Source organism: Neoarius graeffei, chromosome 17 (genome assembly GCF_027579695.1).
Source record: "Neoarius graeffei isolate fNeoGra1 chromosome 17, fNeoGra1.pri, whole genome shotgun sequence".
Lineage (NCBI taxonomy): Eukaryota > Metazoa > Chordata > Actinopteri > Siluriformes > Ariidae > Neoarius > Neoarius graeffei.
This window is the reverse complement of record NC_083585.1, coordinates 14180863-14194269: the sequence shown is the minus strand read 5'-3', so window position 1 is coordinate 14194269 and position 13407 is coordinate 14180863. Positions and strand designations below refer to the sequence as shown.

The 13407-nt window shown below is 40.8% G+C and overlaps 1 protein-coding gene across 1 annotated transcript in view; it reads right to left on the bottom strand.

The window, feature by feature from the left end:
* si:ch211-213d14.1 (POU class 2 homeobox associating-factor 2) overlaps positions 1-12863 on the bottom strand; it is a 44189-nt gene extending 31326 nt beyond the window's left edge. The window contains exons 1-2 of the mRNA XM_060898026.1: positions 12758-12863; positions 10052-10152 (exon numbers count right to left, since the gene is read on the bottom strand). Coding sequence (XP_060754009.1) covers positions 10052-10152; positions 12758-12767 — 111 coding nt within the window. The 5' untranslated portion in view covers positions 12768-12863. The remainder of the gene's footprint in view (positions 1-10051; positions 10153-12757) is intronic.
* Positions 12864-13407: the final 544 nt, after the last annotated feature.

Below are 13407 nucleotides of genomic sequence, written 5' to 3'. Positions count from 1 at the left end.
TTCTCCTCTCCAGTACCCTGGAGTAAACTTTCCCTGGGAGGCTGAGAAGTGTGATTCCCCTATAATTGGAGCACACTCTCCGGTCCCCTTTCTTAAAAAGAGGGACCACCACCCCAGTCTGCCACTCCAGAGGCACTGTCCCCAACCGCCACGCGATGTTGCAGAGGCGTGTCAACCAAGACAGCCCCACAACATCCAGAGACTTGAGATACTCAGGGCGGATCTCATCCACCCCCGGTGCCTTGCCACCGAGGAGCTTGCAAACCACCTCAGTGACTTCGGCTTGGGTAATGGACGAGTCCACCTCTGAGTCATCAGCCTCAGTCTCCTCAGTGGAAGACATGACGGTGGGATTGAGGAGATCCTCAAAGTATTCCTTCCACCGCCCGACAATGTCCCCAGTCGAGGTCAACAGCTCCCCACCCACACTGTAAACAGTGTTGGCAGAGTACTGCTTCCCCCTCCTGAGGCGCCAGATGATTTGCCAGAATTTCTTCGAGGCCAACCGATAGTCCTTCTCCATGGCCTCCCCGAACTCCTCCCAGTTCCGAGTTTTTGCCTCCGCAACTGCCCGAGCTGCAGCACGCCTGGCCTGCCGATACCTGTCGGCTGCCTCAGGAGTCCCGGAGGTCAACATGGCCCAATAGGACTCCTTCTTCAGCTTGACGGCATCCCTTACTTCCGGTGTCCACCACCGGGTTCGGGGATTGCCGCCACGACAGGCACCGGAGACCTTGAGCCACAGCTCCGAACAGCTGCGTCCACAATGGAGGTAGAGAACATGGTCCACTCAGACTCAATGTCCCCCGCCTCCCTTGGAAGCTGGGAAAAGCTCTCCCAGAGGTGGGAGTTAAAGACCTCCCCGACAGAGTGCTCGGCCAGATGTTCCCAGCAGACCCTCACCATACGTTTAGGCCTGCCAGGTCTGTCCAGCTTCCTCCTCCGCCAGCGGATCCAACTCACCACCAGGTGGTGATCAGTTGACAGCTCAGCCCCTCTCTTCACCCGAGTGTCCAAGACATAGGGCCGGAGATCAGATGAAACGACTACAAAGTCGATCATCGACCTCCGACCTAAGGTGTCCTGGTGCCACGTGCACTTATGGACACCCCTATGCTCGAACATGGTGTTCGTTATGGACAAACCGTGACTAGGACAGAAGTCCAATAACAAAACACCACTCGGGTTCAGATCGGGGAGGCTGTTCCTCCCAACCACGCCCCTCCAGGTGTCACTGTCATCGCCCACGTGAGCATTGAAGTCCCCCAGTAGCACAATGGAGTCCCCAGTCTGAGCACCCCTCAGTACCTCTTCCAGGGACTCCAAGAAGGCCGGATACTCTATACTGCTATTTGGCCCGTAGGCACAAACAACAGCAAGAGCCCTCTCCCCAATCCGAAGGCGCAGAGAGGCGACCCTCTCGTTCACTGGGGTAAACTCCAACACATGGCGGCTGAGCTGGGGAGCTATAAGCAAGCCCACACCAGCCCGCCGCCGCTCACCACGGGCGACTCCAGAGAAGTGGAAAGTCCAGCCCCTCTCGAGGAGCTGGGTTCCAGAGCCCAAGCTATGCGTGGAGGTGAGCCCGACTATCTCTAGCCGGTACCTCTCAACCTCCCGCACAAGCTCAGGCTCCTTCCCCCCCAGCGAAGTGACATTCCATGTCCCAACAGCCAGCCGCTGTGTCCGGGGATCAGGTCGTCGAGGCCCCTGCCTTCGACTGCCACCCAATCCACATTGCACCAAACCCCTACTGCTACCTCTGTGGGTGGTGAACCCACAGGAGGTTGGGCCCACATCACCTCTTCGGGCTGAGCCCGGCCGGGCCCCATGGGCAAAGGCCCGGCCACCAAGCACTCGCATACGAGCCCCAACCCCGGGCCTGGCTCCAGGGTGGGGCCCCGGCTGCGTCCTACCGGGCGACGTCACGGTCCTGGATTTTTTCTCCATAGGGGGTTTTCGGTGAACTGCTCTTGGTCTGGCCTGTCACCTAGGACCTGTCTGCCTTGGGAAACCCTACCAGGGGCATAATGCCCCCGACAACATAGCTCCTAGGATCATTCAAGCACACAAACCCCTCCACCACAATAAGGTGGCAGTTCTAGGAGGGGGTCCTACAATACATTCCTCAAAAAGGGCATAGAACAACAAATTAATCCATCAACGTGTAGCATTCAATTTATTCCGGACCATTAAAGACGCCGCCTTCCGCGTAGAATCATACGTCATCCTCGCCACCATATTGGATAGGTCAAAGCGGAGAATAAAGATGCCTCATTCATGTGCTACGTTTAATTGTACCAACAGGTTTACCATCCAAACGAGATCACATGGGATTACCTTTCACAGGTGAGACTGGAAAAATACTTTTCATTGTATTTGGTCATTATAACGTAATTTTACGAACAGATTTTCCTGACTTTGTGGCTAATATGAAGTCTTGCGCATAATGGTTTATGCGCATGCGTCCTTACTTCTTCTATTGTTCTGGTGTCTCCGAAGGGACCGTCTTACAGCGCCCCTAGAGGTGTGGCATGTGTATTGCATCGTTTTCAGCAAGCGTTGCGTTGCCATATGGACCTGATATTTTACTGATCGTTGCCCATTTGGACGCGATATTTTTTTAAATAACATCTCGTTGCCATTGTCGTGTGGATGTAGCCTCAGACCGCATCCTCTGTTCAGTGACGGTCATTCCAGGTTGATGAAGGTGGCTTCTTTTTCTCCTCTTTTAAACCACCGGTCTTCTCTGGCTAAAATGCATACATTGCAGTCCTGAAACGAGTGTCCTTTGTTATTGAGATGAAGATAGACTGCAGAGTCCTGGCCTGAGGAACTGGCTCTGCTGTGTCAAACCATGCACTTGTGAAGCAGTTGTTTCATTTCCCCAATGTACAGGTCTGTGCATTCCTCACTGCATTGAATTGTGTACACTATGTTGTCCTGTTTGTGTTTGAGTATTCTGTCCTTAGGGTACACCAATTTCTGACTCAAAGTGTTACTGGGTCTGAAGTGTACAGGGATGCTGTGTTTGTAGAAGATCCTCCTGAGTTTCTCAGATAGTCCAGAAATGCATGTAATGACAATGTTCTTCTATGCGTTGCTGTTTTCTTCCCTGTCCATTATGTTTCTTTTTCTGGTCTTGCTGAAAGCCCAGTTGGGATACCTACACTTCTGAAGTGCTTCCTTGATGCATCTTTTCCCTCTACCATTGTAGGAATTTCACACTGTATGGGGTATCTTTTGACCCTACAGAAAAGTTGGCTATGTTTAACTCTGAACGCAAAATCTTGTATGAGGAAAGAAAAGCCCTGAGCCCTGTACTGTAAGGGCCTAATGACCCCAAATTTGTGTTCCAGTGGGTGGTGAGAGACAAACAGTAGGTACTGTTCTGTGTATGGGGGTTTCTGGTAGACCTCGATGCTAAGGCTTCTGTCTTGTTCGACGTGCATGCTGCAGTCCAAAAAGGCTAGGTTATTTCCACTGACATCCTCCTGAGTGAACTTGATGTTGATATCCACTGCACTGATATGCTTTGTGAAGGCTTCCACCTCATTGTGTTTTGATTTTAACCCAGGTGTCATCCACGTACCTGAACCAGTGGCTGGGAGCGACTCCTGAAAAAGTGGTCAAGGCTTTGTTTTCCACTTCCTCCATGTATAGATTGGCCACATATACATTGGCCATGGATGTGCCATGGGCTCACCAGTGTCCCCTATAGTGGCCAATCTATATGTCAGGTTTTTTTCTGACGTAATTACGTTCCTGACTTTTCTTCCTTCATACAAGATTTTGCACTCAGAGTTAAACATAGCCAATTTTTCTGTGCCTTGGTAGGGTCAAAAGATACTCCATACAGTGTGAAATTTGTATTTTATACCATTAGCTTGAGTACTGCAACTAAAAAAATGTTACCACATTTTGCTGTGAATGTAATTCCGTTACCGAAGAACTACCCATATACAACAGTCTGTCAATTTTGATTTTCAAATTTTGACCCATTTGTCCTCTAAATGTATAGCTCTAAGGCAAATTATGAGCCATATCCAAGTTTGCCTGTGATTATACATTGTGGGAAATAAGTGTTCAACAGGTCAACTATTTTTCCATTAAAAACATATTTCCAGTGCAGCTATTCAGATGAGATTTTGAGCAGACATTGGCATTAAAACTACACAGAAAAATAAATCATAATATTCAAATAAAACATTTATGTGCAATAAAGTGAAATGACACATGAAGAAAAAATATTGAACACCATTGTACCATGAGAAGAGAAATAGCTCCCTACCATGATGCTTCCGCCACTGAACTTTACTGTAGCTATGATATTTTAGGGTCATATGCAGAGCCAAACATGGGCAGCATGGTGGTGCCATGGTTAGCACTGTTGCCTCACAGCAAGAAGGTTCCAGGTTTGAACCTCACAGCCAATGGGGGCCTTTCTGTGTGTTCTCCCCATGTCTGTGTGGGTTTCCTCTGGGTGCTCCAGTTTCCTCCCACAGTTCAAAGACATGCAGATTTGGTAAAAATACCCAGCCACCGGGGTTGAACAAGCATACTTAGAGCTGGTCCCAAGCCTGGATAGATTGGGGAGGGTTGCATCAGGAAGGGCACATGTGATGTCACATTGTCTTGACAACCATGCAATATCGTAAACCATATTCAATGCTCATTCTTCATTGGGTAGAGTGATGTAATACAGGTAGGATAAGCGATATGCTAACAATATTGCATGCTATCAAACCAAATTAAGGAAACCCACTGGAAGGGAATAGAATACATGTTTTTATTCCATTGAAAAAGTGTCCTGTATGTATAATAATACAATTTATTTTTCTTGTTTTATTGCATTAATACCAGTGTCTGCACAGCATTTCTTGAGAATAGTTGAACCAGAAATATGTTTTAATGCAAAAATAGTGTAAAAACCTATGCCAAATCAAGTATGTGGATCATGATGATCTGCTGTGGTGACCCCAACGGAAGAAGCCAAAAGATGATGATGATGATGATGATGCAGAGCCAAAAATAGCACTTTGAAACATTGCCTATTGTAGTGCATTGTACCATATATTGTTTTCTCTGTGACAATTGTACCCACTGCTTTCTTTTCAATTGGTCCTGGGCTACTTTCTCACTGCCCAATCAGAAATCTTGTGAGGAGCTCCTGTGCTTGACTGGATTGATGGTTGAGTGATGTTCCTTCTATGTGCAGATCCTCATGGCAGTGTTTATAGGAACAGTTAGAATTTGAGAAATCCACCGGTAACCAGTGCCATTGCTTTGCTTCTCAATAATCTAGTAGTGAAGGTCTTGAGTGAGCTCTTTGCCTCTACATATCATGAGATGTTTCTTGCATGACAGTTTGGTGCCAAATAATTAGTTTACTTGCATTCAGGGGTGGGTTCCTCTTTTTCAAAGTGTAGAAGTATTAACCTACCAGCATGCAGTAACCCACCTGATTCAAATTAGCACAATGAGGAGAACTAATTAGTGCAATCGGCTGGGTTTCTTACTCTGTTCAATACTTTTTCCTGTGTCATTCCTCCTTATTGCACATAGATTTTTATGGATTGAGATATTTAAATAATATTAGCTGGCATTTAGTGGGCTATCAAAAAAATTCCATTCAGCTAGCATGATATCAAACAAGTCAAAGACAAGTGAATGGAAAACATCTGATATACCATGAAAAAAGCCAGCCATATTATTATATGTACACATTTAATGGAACAAACCTAGCAGCCATATTTGTTTACAAATTGTCACAGTCACTCGCTAGGGCAGACATTTTACTTGTAATATGTATCTTATGGGGGTGGCACGGTGGTGTAGTGGTTAGCACTGTTGCCTCACAGCAAGAAGGTCTGGGTTTGAGCCCCGTGGCCGGCGAGGGCCCTTCTGTGTGGAGTTTGCATGTTCTCCCCGTCGGTTTCCTCCAGGTGCTCTGGTTTCTCCCAAAGACATGCAGGTTAGGTTAACTGGTGACTCTAAATTGACCGTAGGTGTGAATGTGAGTGTGAATGGTTGTCTGTGTCTATGTGTCAGCCCTGTGATGACCTGGCAACTTGTCCAGGGTGTACCCTGCCTTTCGCCCATAGTCAGCTGGGATAGGCTTCAGCTTGCCTGCGACCCTGTAGAACAGGATAAAGCGGCTACAGATAATGAGATGAGAAGAGATGTGCAGTATGGTCCACAAGATACTGTAGTTCATAGTGCACACATACCATGCAGCACAAATGTGCCAACAGCCAATACAACATACTAGTGTGGTGAGAGGGGGAAAAAATGAAATGCAAATAGTCTTTCCAAACAGAGCAGTGTTGGCATTGCTAACACATAGGAGAGCTGATGTGAGCTGACAAAGTAACCAACTCTATATTATTATTATTATTATTATTATTATTATTATTATTGTTGTTGTTGTTGTTGTTGTTGTTGAACTTTTGATGCTTATAGCTTTCTGCACTTCTGACCCACTTTCGGTTGTTGTGGTTTGTCTCACATGGATACACTATACTTGCATTTCCCAAAAACAATTTATGTTTAAGTCTCACTCTTTTTTTCTGTAGATAATTTAACTTGCTACAGTGGACTTGTACCTTCTAAAACCTGCTGCGATATTTACAAAATCTACCCTGTGCTTATCCTAGGGCTCTTATTCACACTAATATTGCATCTCAAACAATTAGAATGTCATGAAAAAGTTCAATTTTTTGTAATTTAATTCAAAAAGGTAAACTTTCATATATATTCTATATTCATTACACGTACAGTGAAATATTTCAAGCCTTTTTTTGTTTTAATTTTGGTGATTATGGCTTATAGCTCATGAAAATCAGAAATCCAGGATCTCACATGATTATAATATTTCCTAAGATCAATAAAAAAAAAAGGATTTACAATACAGAAATGTCCAGCATCTGAAAAGTATGTTCATTTATATGTTCATGGTAATGGAGCCCTAACCAAGTATTACTGCATCAATGCAGCATGGCATGGAGGCGATCAGCCTGTGGCACTGCTGAGGTGTCAAAGCAACCTCAGCAGTGCCAACAACCACTATCAAAGCCCAGGTTGCTTTGATAGTGATAATTGCTTTGATCGTTCTCCATCAGTGAACAGTTGAAAAGTCTGGGTTCATACAATAGACTTAACATTAAAACTCTACTCAATTTCCTGTTAACACTTAGCACTATTTGACTTTCATATACAGTTATAGAGAAGAAATTATTTACAATCACACTATCAAGGTTTCTTCCTCATGTTGTCTCAGGGAGTTTTTCCTTGCCACCATCACACCTGGCTTGTCCATTAAGGATTTTTTTAAAAAATATTAATTTAAATTTTATATCCAGATTTCCATGAAGCTGCTTTGTGACAATGTTCATTGTTTAACATGTTATATAAATAAAATTGAAGTGAATTGAAGTGAATTGACTGAGATGCTTCTGCCAAGGTTTATTTTTATATTCTGATATTTTTTATTTATTTTTTAAGTAGATAAAGTCAAATGATTATTTTTCCATGCAGTACTATGCAAACATCTTAGACACCCAGTTTCTTTTCTTTGAATACTGGGTTTGTTTTAGACATTTATTTGATGATGTTTGCATTATTGGGCCAGGAAAAAAAAACCCAAAACATTTCCAGACATTACTTTTCAAAGCAAAATAAAACATACTAGAAAAATGTTTCTGAGTCAGTAAAGAAATTAATGTGTTATATAATATACCACTGTTCAGAAAAAAATAAAATGATGCCGACTGCCAGGGTTTAGCTGAAAAAACAGTAGCAAGTGTGACAGTCAGAAGTCTCCACATGATCTGTGGCAGATTCTCCTACCAGCCAACTTACTTATTAAGCTTACTTCAAAGTGTGCCTGGGATGATAGATGTGTTTTACTGATGTGGGTATTTTTTGTCCAACCAAATATTTTGTTCAGTTTAGTGCTGTTTACGTCTCTTTAAAGAAGTTTTTATTGTTAAAAAAAAGGTTTGATGTAATTCTTTTATTTATTATGGCGTTTCTTTACATGTGCTTAAGACAATTGCACAGTATTGTACATTTCGAATAACCGATCATCAGAAACCGTTCATAACTAGAAGTGCACTCAGTAGAGTGCATGCCTCTGCCAAACCACATATTATCAACATGAAAATCAAATCAGTTGAATGTAGGCTAATACTAAAGCTGCATACCAAATTTCATCAAAATCCGTTCACTACTTTTTGAGCAATGTTGGCAACAGGCAAAATAAAAAAAAATCCCTTATCCACATACATATCTGGATATGCATCAAAATGTAATCATTTGTTCCTTGGCCCATGGCTCACATTTCCTCAAAATTTCATCAAAATCCATTCAATACTTTTTGAGTTACATTGGGAACAAACAAACAAACAAACTAACTAACTAACTAACTAACTAACTAACTAACTAACTAACTAACTAACTAACAGAGGCAAAAACATAACCTCCTCCAACAAAGTTGGCAGAGGAAATAAAGAAATATTTTCATTATGTTACAGAACAATACATGAAACAATTAGTAGGCCATATCAAATCCATTTCCCAAAAATTTCATTTATAATATGTAAATATGACAAGATTAGGCTCATACTCAGGATGGATTATACTATAAGAGAGCAAGCTATTTAACTCTTCTACTGTTGCTATTATATTCAGACAGCAAGTGTAGCAAGTGCCTCCCTTTACTGTATGTCAAGTTTAGGCCTGAAACCTTGTTTACACCTGTAGATTGTCCATCTCTCCTTTTTAGTTAAAAGGCCACAGAATTTACAAAGGCCATTGAAACTCAAAACACTTTTGTGTTGTCCTGGATTTACTCAATTTACTCTTAATTTTTTTCTTCTTTTCAGGTATTGTTTTATTTCTGTGATCACAATGAAACTTGAATGTTCACAAATATTTGCAGTTACCTTTCTTTTTGTACAGATCTTAAAAGGATAAATGCATTTTATTCATTAAATAACAAACAGTACAAAACATGAAAATTACAGATTGCCTCAATAATATATCTCAATATTTGAATAAAATAAAACTAATTGGTCTCACTATCATTTTCTACAATTGTTAAGTGATGATCAACAATATAATAATCTTACTAAAATAGAATACTTTGCATTAAGGATTGCTATTTACTAAGGAAGTAGTGACCTAGAATTTTAAATAAAATGAAAAGCATTTTAAACCACTTTTTTTTCTGACATGCTTCTTACAGGTCATATTTGTGCCTTTAACATAAAAAAAAAAATCAGTGGACAGATATTTATTCATGCCTATGCATGATTTGTGTGCTGCCGTGCCGTGTGCTGCTGTGCATAAAGTAACCTGCTTTTTGTGTGCTTGTATTTTGGCTTTTTCTTTTCTTATATTGCGTGAATGAATCCAAAGTTAAGATGGCAATGCAAACAGAAGCGGCTCCCCTGAGAAACAATAGTGAGGACTTAACCATGAAAGGCTGGCATTGCTGGTGCAGCAAGATGTCTAAAAGCCTTATTCTAGTCTGTCTGGGGCAACAATGGCAGACTTGTCTGTGGTCTGCAGGATGAACAATATTACTGGGCAGGTGTGCAAGACTTTGACTTTGCATAAGCAGACCACAGACCAAAACGGCAGCTTAACTTGCTGTGGCATGGTGTTCGTGATCATTTCCATTGTTGGTTATTGTTGCTGCCTTCATTGTGAATGCACATGTGATTGCCGTGTTCCTTTTTGCTACTTACTGCTTATGTTTTGGTATTTGCTGATGGGCTTTACATTACCACATGGGACGGAGAAAAGAGCCAGATTGAAAAAAAACAACAACAACATGTATCTAAGACCAACGACTCAAGAATCATTAAAATACAATGATAATCCTGTGGGCAAATAAAAGTGCAAAGCCATGCATGTTACCAGATAGCCATACCAACTGTTTTAACTGACTGTTTGCATGCAATAAGGAAGACAATGCATGGGAACTGTGATCCAGACTGAAGTTCAGTTTAGTTTAATGGCCAAGCATATTAGATGTTAAACTTACAGCAAAACGTGGTCCACTGGTTTGTCGTGATCTCTTTTCAGCCAGCAGATCCTTGACAGTATGCTTGACTCTAACTCCCTGATACACTCTTTTGGAATACTCTAGGAAAGGCAGAGACATCACAACACTAATTCCCTGGTCACAGTAAAATAAACATCTGACAAAAGCTTAATTCCTTAGGGACAATTAAGTAGCAAATTTCAGTTTGCTATTTGTCAGTTTCATTTCATTCCTTATCACAAAATCAATACATGAATATTTTGATTTGCCTAAACTCATAAATGTTGCTCTTTAAAAAAAAAAGGGGGGGGGCCTTTTCCCTCAGAATTAAAGATTTGCAATTATGGCACCCAGTAGTTAATTTATTATTATATTTTTTAAATCCCAATTTGTATTCATTACATTTAAGTTAACAAATGTCAAAAATGTTTTTTTATAACAAAAGTGATTCAACTGCATGATAAATACCAGCACTTAAGTTCCATTAATGCATGCTATGCTTGCAGAAACTTATAGTTTCTGTAAAAATGCTGACAAAACTCTTTGATCAGTAGTTCATGAACTGCTGATCTGAAAATGATATTTGTAGCTAATTCATTTGTTAATCATAGGCATGCTTCTGTTTGAAATTTCACAGGTAACATTTTGATAATAGTATGTGTACTGTGCCTCCAGGCTTTATCTGTCATTGTTACGAACATTAGGCAAGCCTTTATCAGTGCAAAACAGGCCCATATTAAATCTAGGACTACATAATATCATTGATGACTCGAAACTACCTCAAAGGCTGGGCAGACACTGTGCGATTTTTTCAATTGCGGTATTTAGCTGCTGCTCACACTGTACGAGTGAATCGCAGGGGTAAACAGCACGCATCTTACGATTCCTGTTCTCACACTATACGATCCGATGCTCGGATGCGATCTGACTGCTCACACTGTACTTCCATACTTCCAGATTCTTGTATCCGGAACTGCAACGTGAATAGTGTTGTGACGTTCGCGAACGAACCGATTCTTTTAAACGGCTCCTAGGCATGAACGATGAGAACCGAGTCTCGAGCTGTGGGAGCCGTTCTTTCTGTCGTTCTTTTTCTGTACTGTGTTTCAGATAGTTTATAATGTTGTTGTGTGATATTAATGATAATATTGTGGGAAAACTACTTTGCACGGACGTTCATTTAATTTATTCTATCGTCATTTTGTTTGTTCTATTTTTGTGTATTTTATTTATTTACCTGTTTGTCTAGTTGTATCTATTTTGTATCTCAGACTTAAATATTTTTGTAAAACAAGTGTTTTTCTATAAAATATTCTTGCGTTCTTGATAACTATGTTCTTGAGTGGGTTCTTTTTTTTTTTTACAGAAAAGCCGTTCTGCATGGACATTCATTGAAGCCCTCATTGTTTTTAATGGTTATTTATGAGAGTTTAGGGGTTACAGTAATGTAAGTCTAGGTTGCTTTATATAAAAGGTATGTCCAGAAATATTGATGTCACTGTCTAAGCAGAGGGATCTGGCTTCTTTAGACGCTGTCTTCTTAAAACTGAATAAATATTTTAAAAAAGAGCCAAATGAGCCAGTCTTTTGAACGGCTCTTTTCAAAGAACGGATCACAAAGATGCGGATCCCATCAAAGAGCCATAAATCCCATCTCTAAACGTGAAGAAGAGGAGACCGGAAGTGCTGCTCAGTGTTTGTTTTCTCTTTCGTATCTGTGTTCGCGCATGTGTAGTGTGACAGGTTGAGGTAAATTGGCTCGTGACACTGCTTCAACAGTGCGATAGCCTCACGATGGGCGACCAGGATTTCAACCATGTTTGATTTTCATCCGATCGATCGGGAGGAGGTCGTGAGGTGTTAATCGCTTGTCGTTACCCCATGTATACTACATGATCCGAGACGCACGATTGAGCCCAAAATCGGCCCGATCTCCAAAATAGTCGCACGAGTGAAAATCGTGTCAAAATCGGGTCAAAAATCGCACAGTGTATGCCCAGCCTAAGGATGCATCATCTGAGCAACACTTAAGGACAAGTGAAAGAACAGCTCAGCTGGTGGGATGAGTTATTAACCACACTGATTACAATTTTTATATTTATTTTTCTATTTTATATTCTCAAAATATGTATTATAAATCACTTGGATTAACATTCCTGGGTAGCACATATCCCTGTTACCAAATGCCATATTTGCAATTTAAAATGCTCTGAGATAGGAAATTGCATGCAAAAAGCATCATAGTGTTATGTAAAAGACCACAGATTTGTGAATGAACTGCAGAGGGTATGATGAGTTTCAGCGCCACCCCTGCCTTAAAGACAAAATGATTAAAGTTATGTTTTCAATTAAGCTAAGCAAAGTTGTCTGAGCTTTACATTGGCTTTTGTTGGGTATATTAGCATTGTTAACTTTGGAATCTTCAAAATGGCAGTGTAATACCATGAAGTAATAAAGACCAAGGAGGTACAATTCTAAGGACAATACTATGAAAGAGATACAGCTTCAGTACTGTGTGTGTGTGTATATATATATATATATATATATATATATATATATATATATATATATATATATATATATATATATATATATAAACAAAAATCACTATAACTCTGCTATAGAATGCATCAAAGCACAGTGTCTTGACCGCCCCTAACAGAAGTTAGCTCACTGACAAGTGTTATTGTAGATTATTCAGCTTACCAGCTTCCATGTTGACCAGGATTTCTTGCGTTGAGAGTAACTGGAAGGCCAAGTCACTATTCCAGCAAAATGGCAGTGTCTACTTCAAAACTTGAACAGAATTTGATCATTGTACCATAGACATCAGATTTTAACTAAGCCTAAATGCTACTTTTCCATCAAAGCTGAATGAGTAGGCAGCTTTTGAAATGACCATCACCAATTTGTTTACATGCAAATAATTGGTGGGACGTTTTTTCAATATTTGCATCGATGTTCGAGATTAAAAAGGAGAGGACACTGAAAGCAACATCACTGACAAACCCTATTTAGCTCGCTTTTGCCATTTCGTTGGTATTTTGTAATTGCTTTCAGAATTGTAATGATTGAGTACAATGTAGAAAAAGTTCAACAAATGTGTTCTACAGATGTCTGTACTAACCAGTGGTACTAAAAAAGAAACTGTAGTGACATGCTTTACAAACGGTGTGACAAAATGTTGCTGAAATTTTCAGCACGGACATGCTTTACAAACGGCGCCCCATACTGTAGTATACTTAAAAGAGTGTGTAAATTTCTAAACATTTACATCCAAAGCCCATTTATCATGATGTGCTAAAAAATTAGATGAGTTACACCGTTGTTCCTATAATCTATTATTTGTTGTCGCT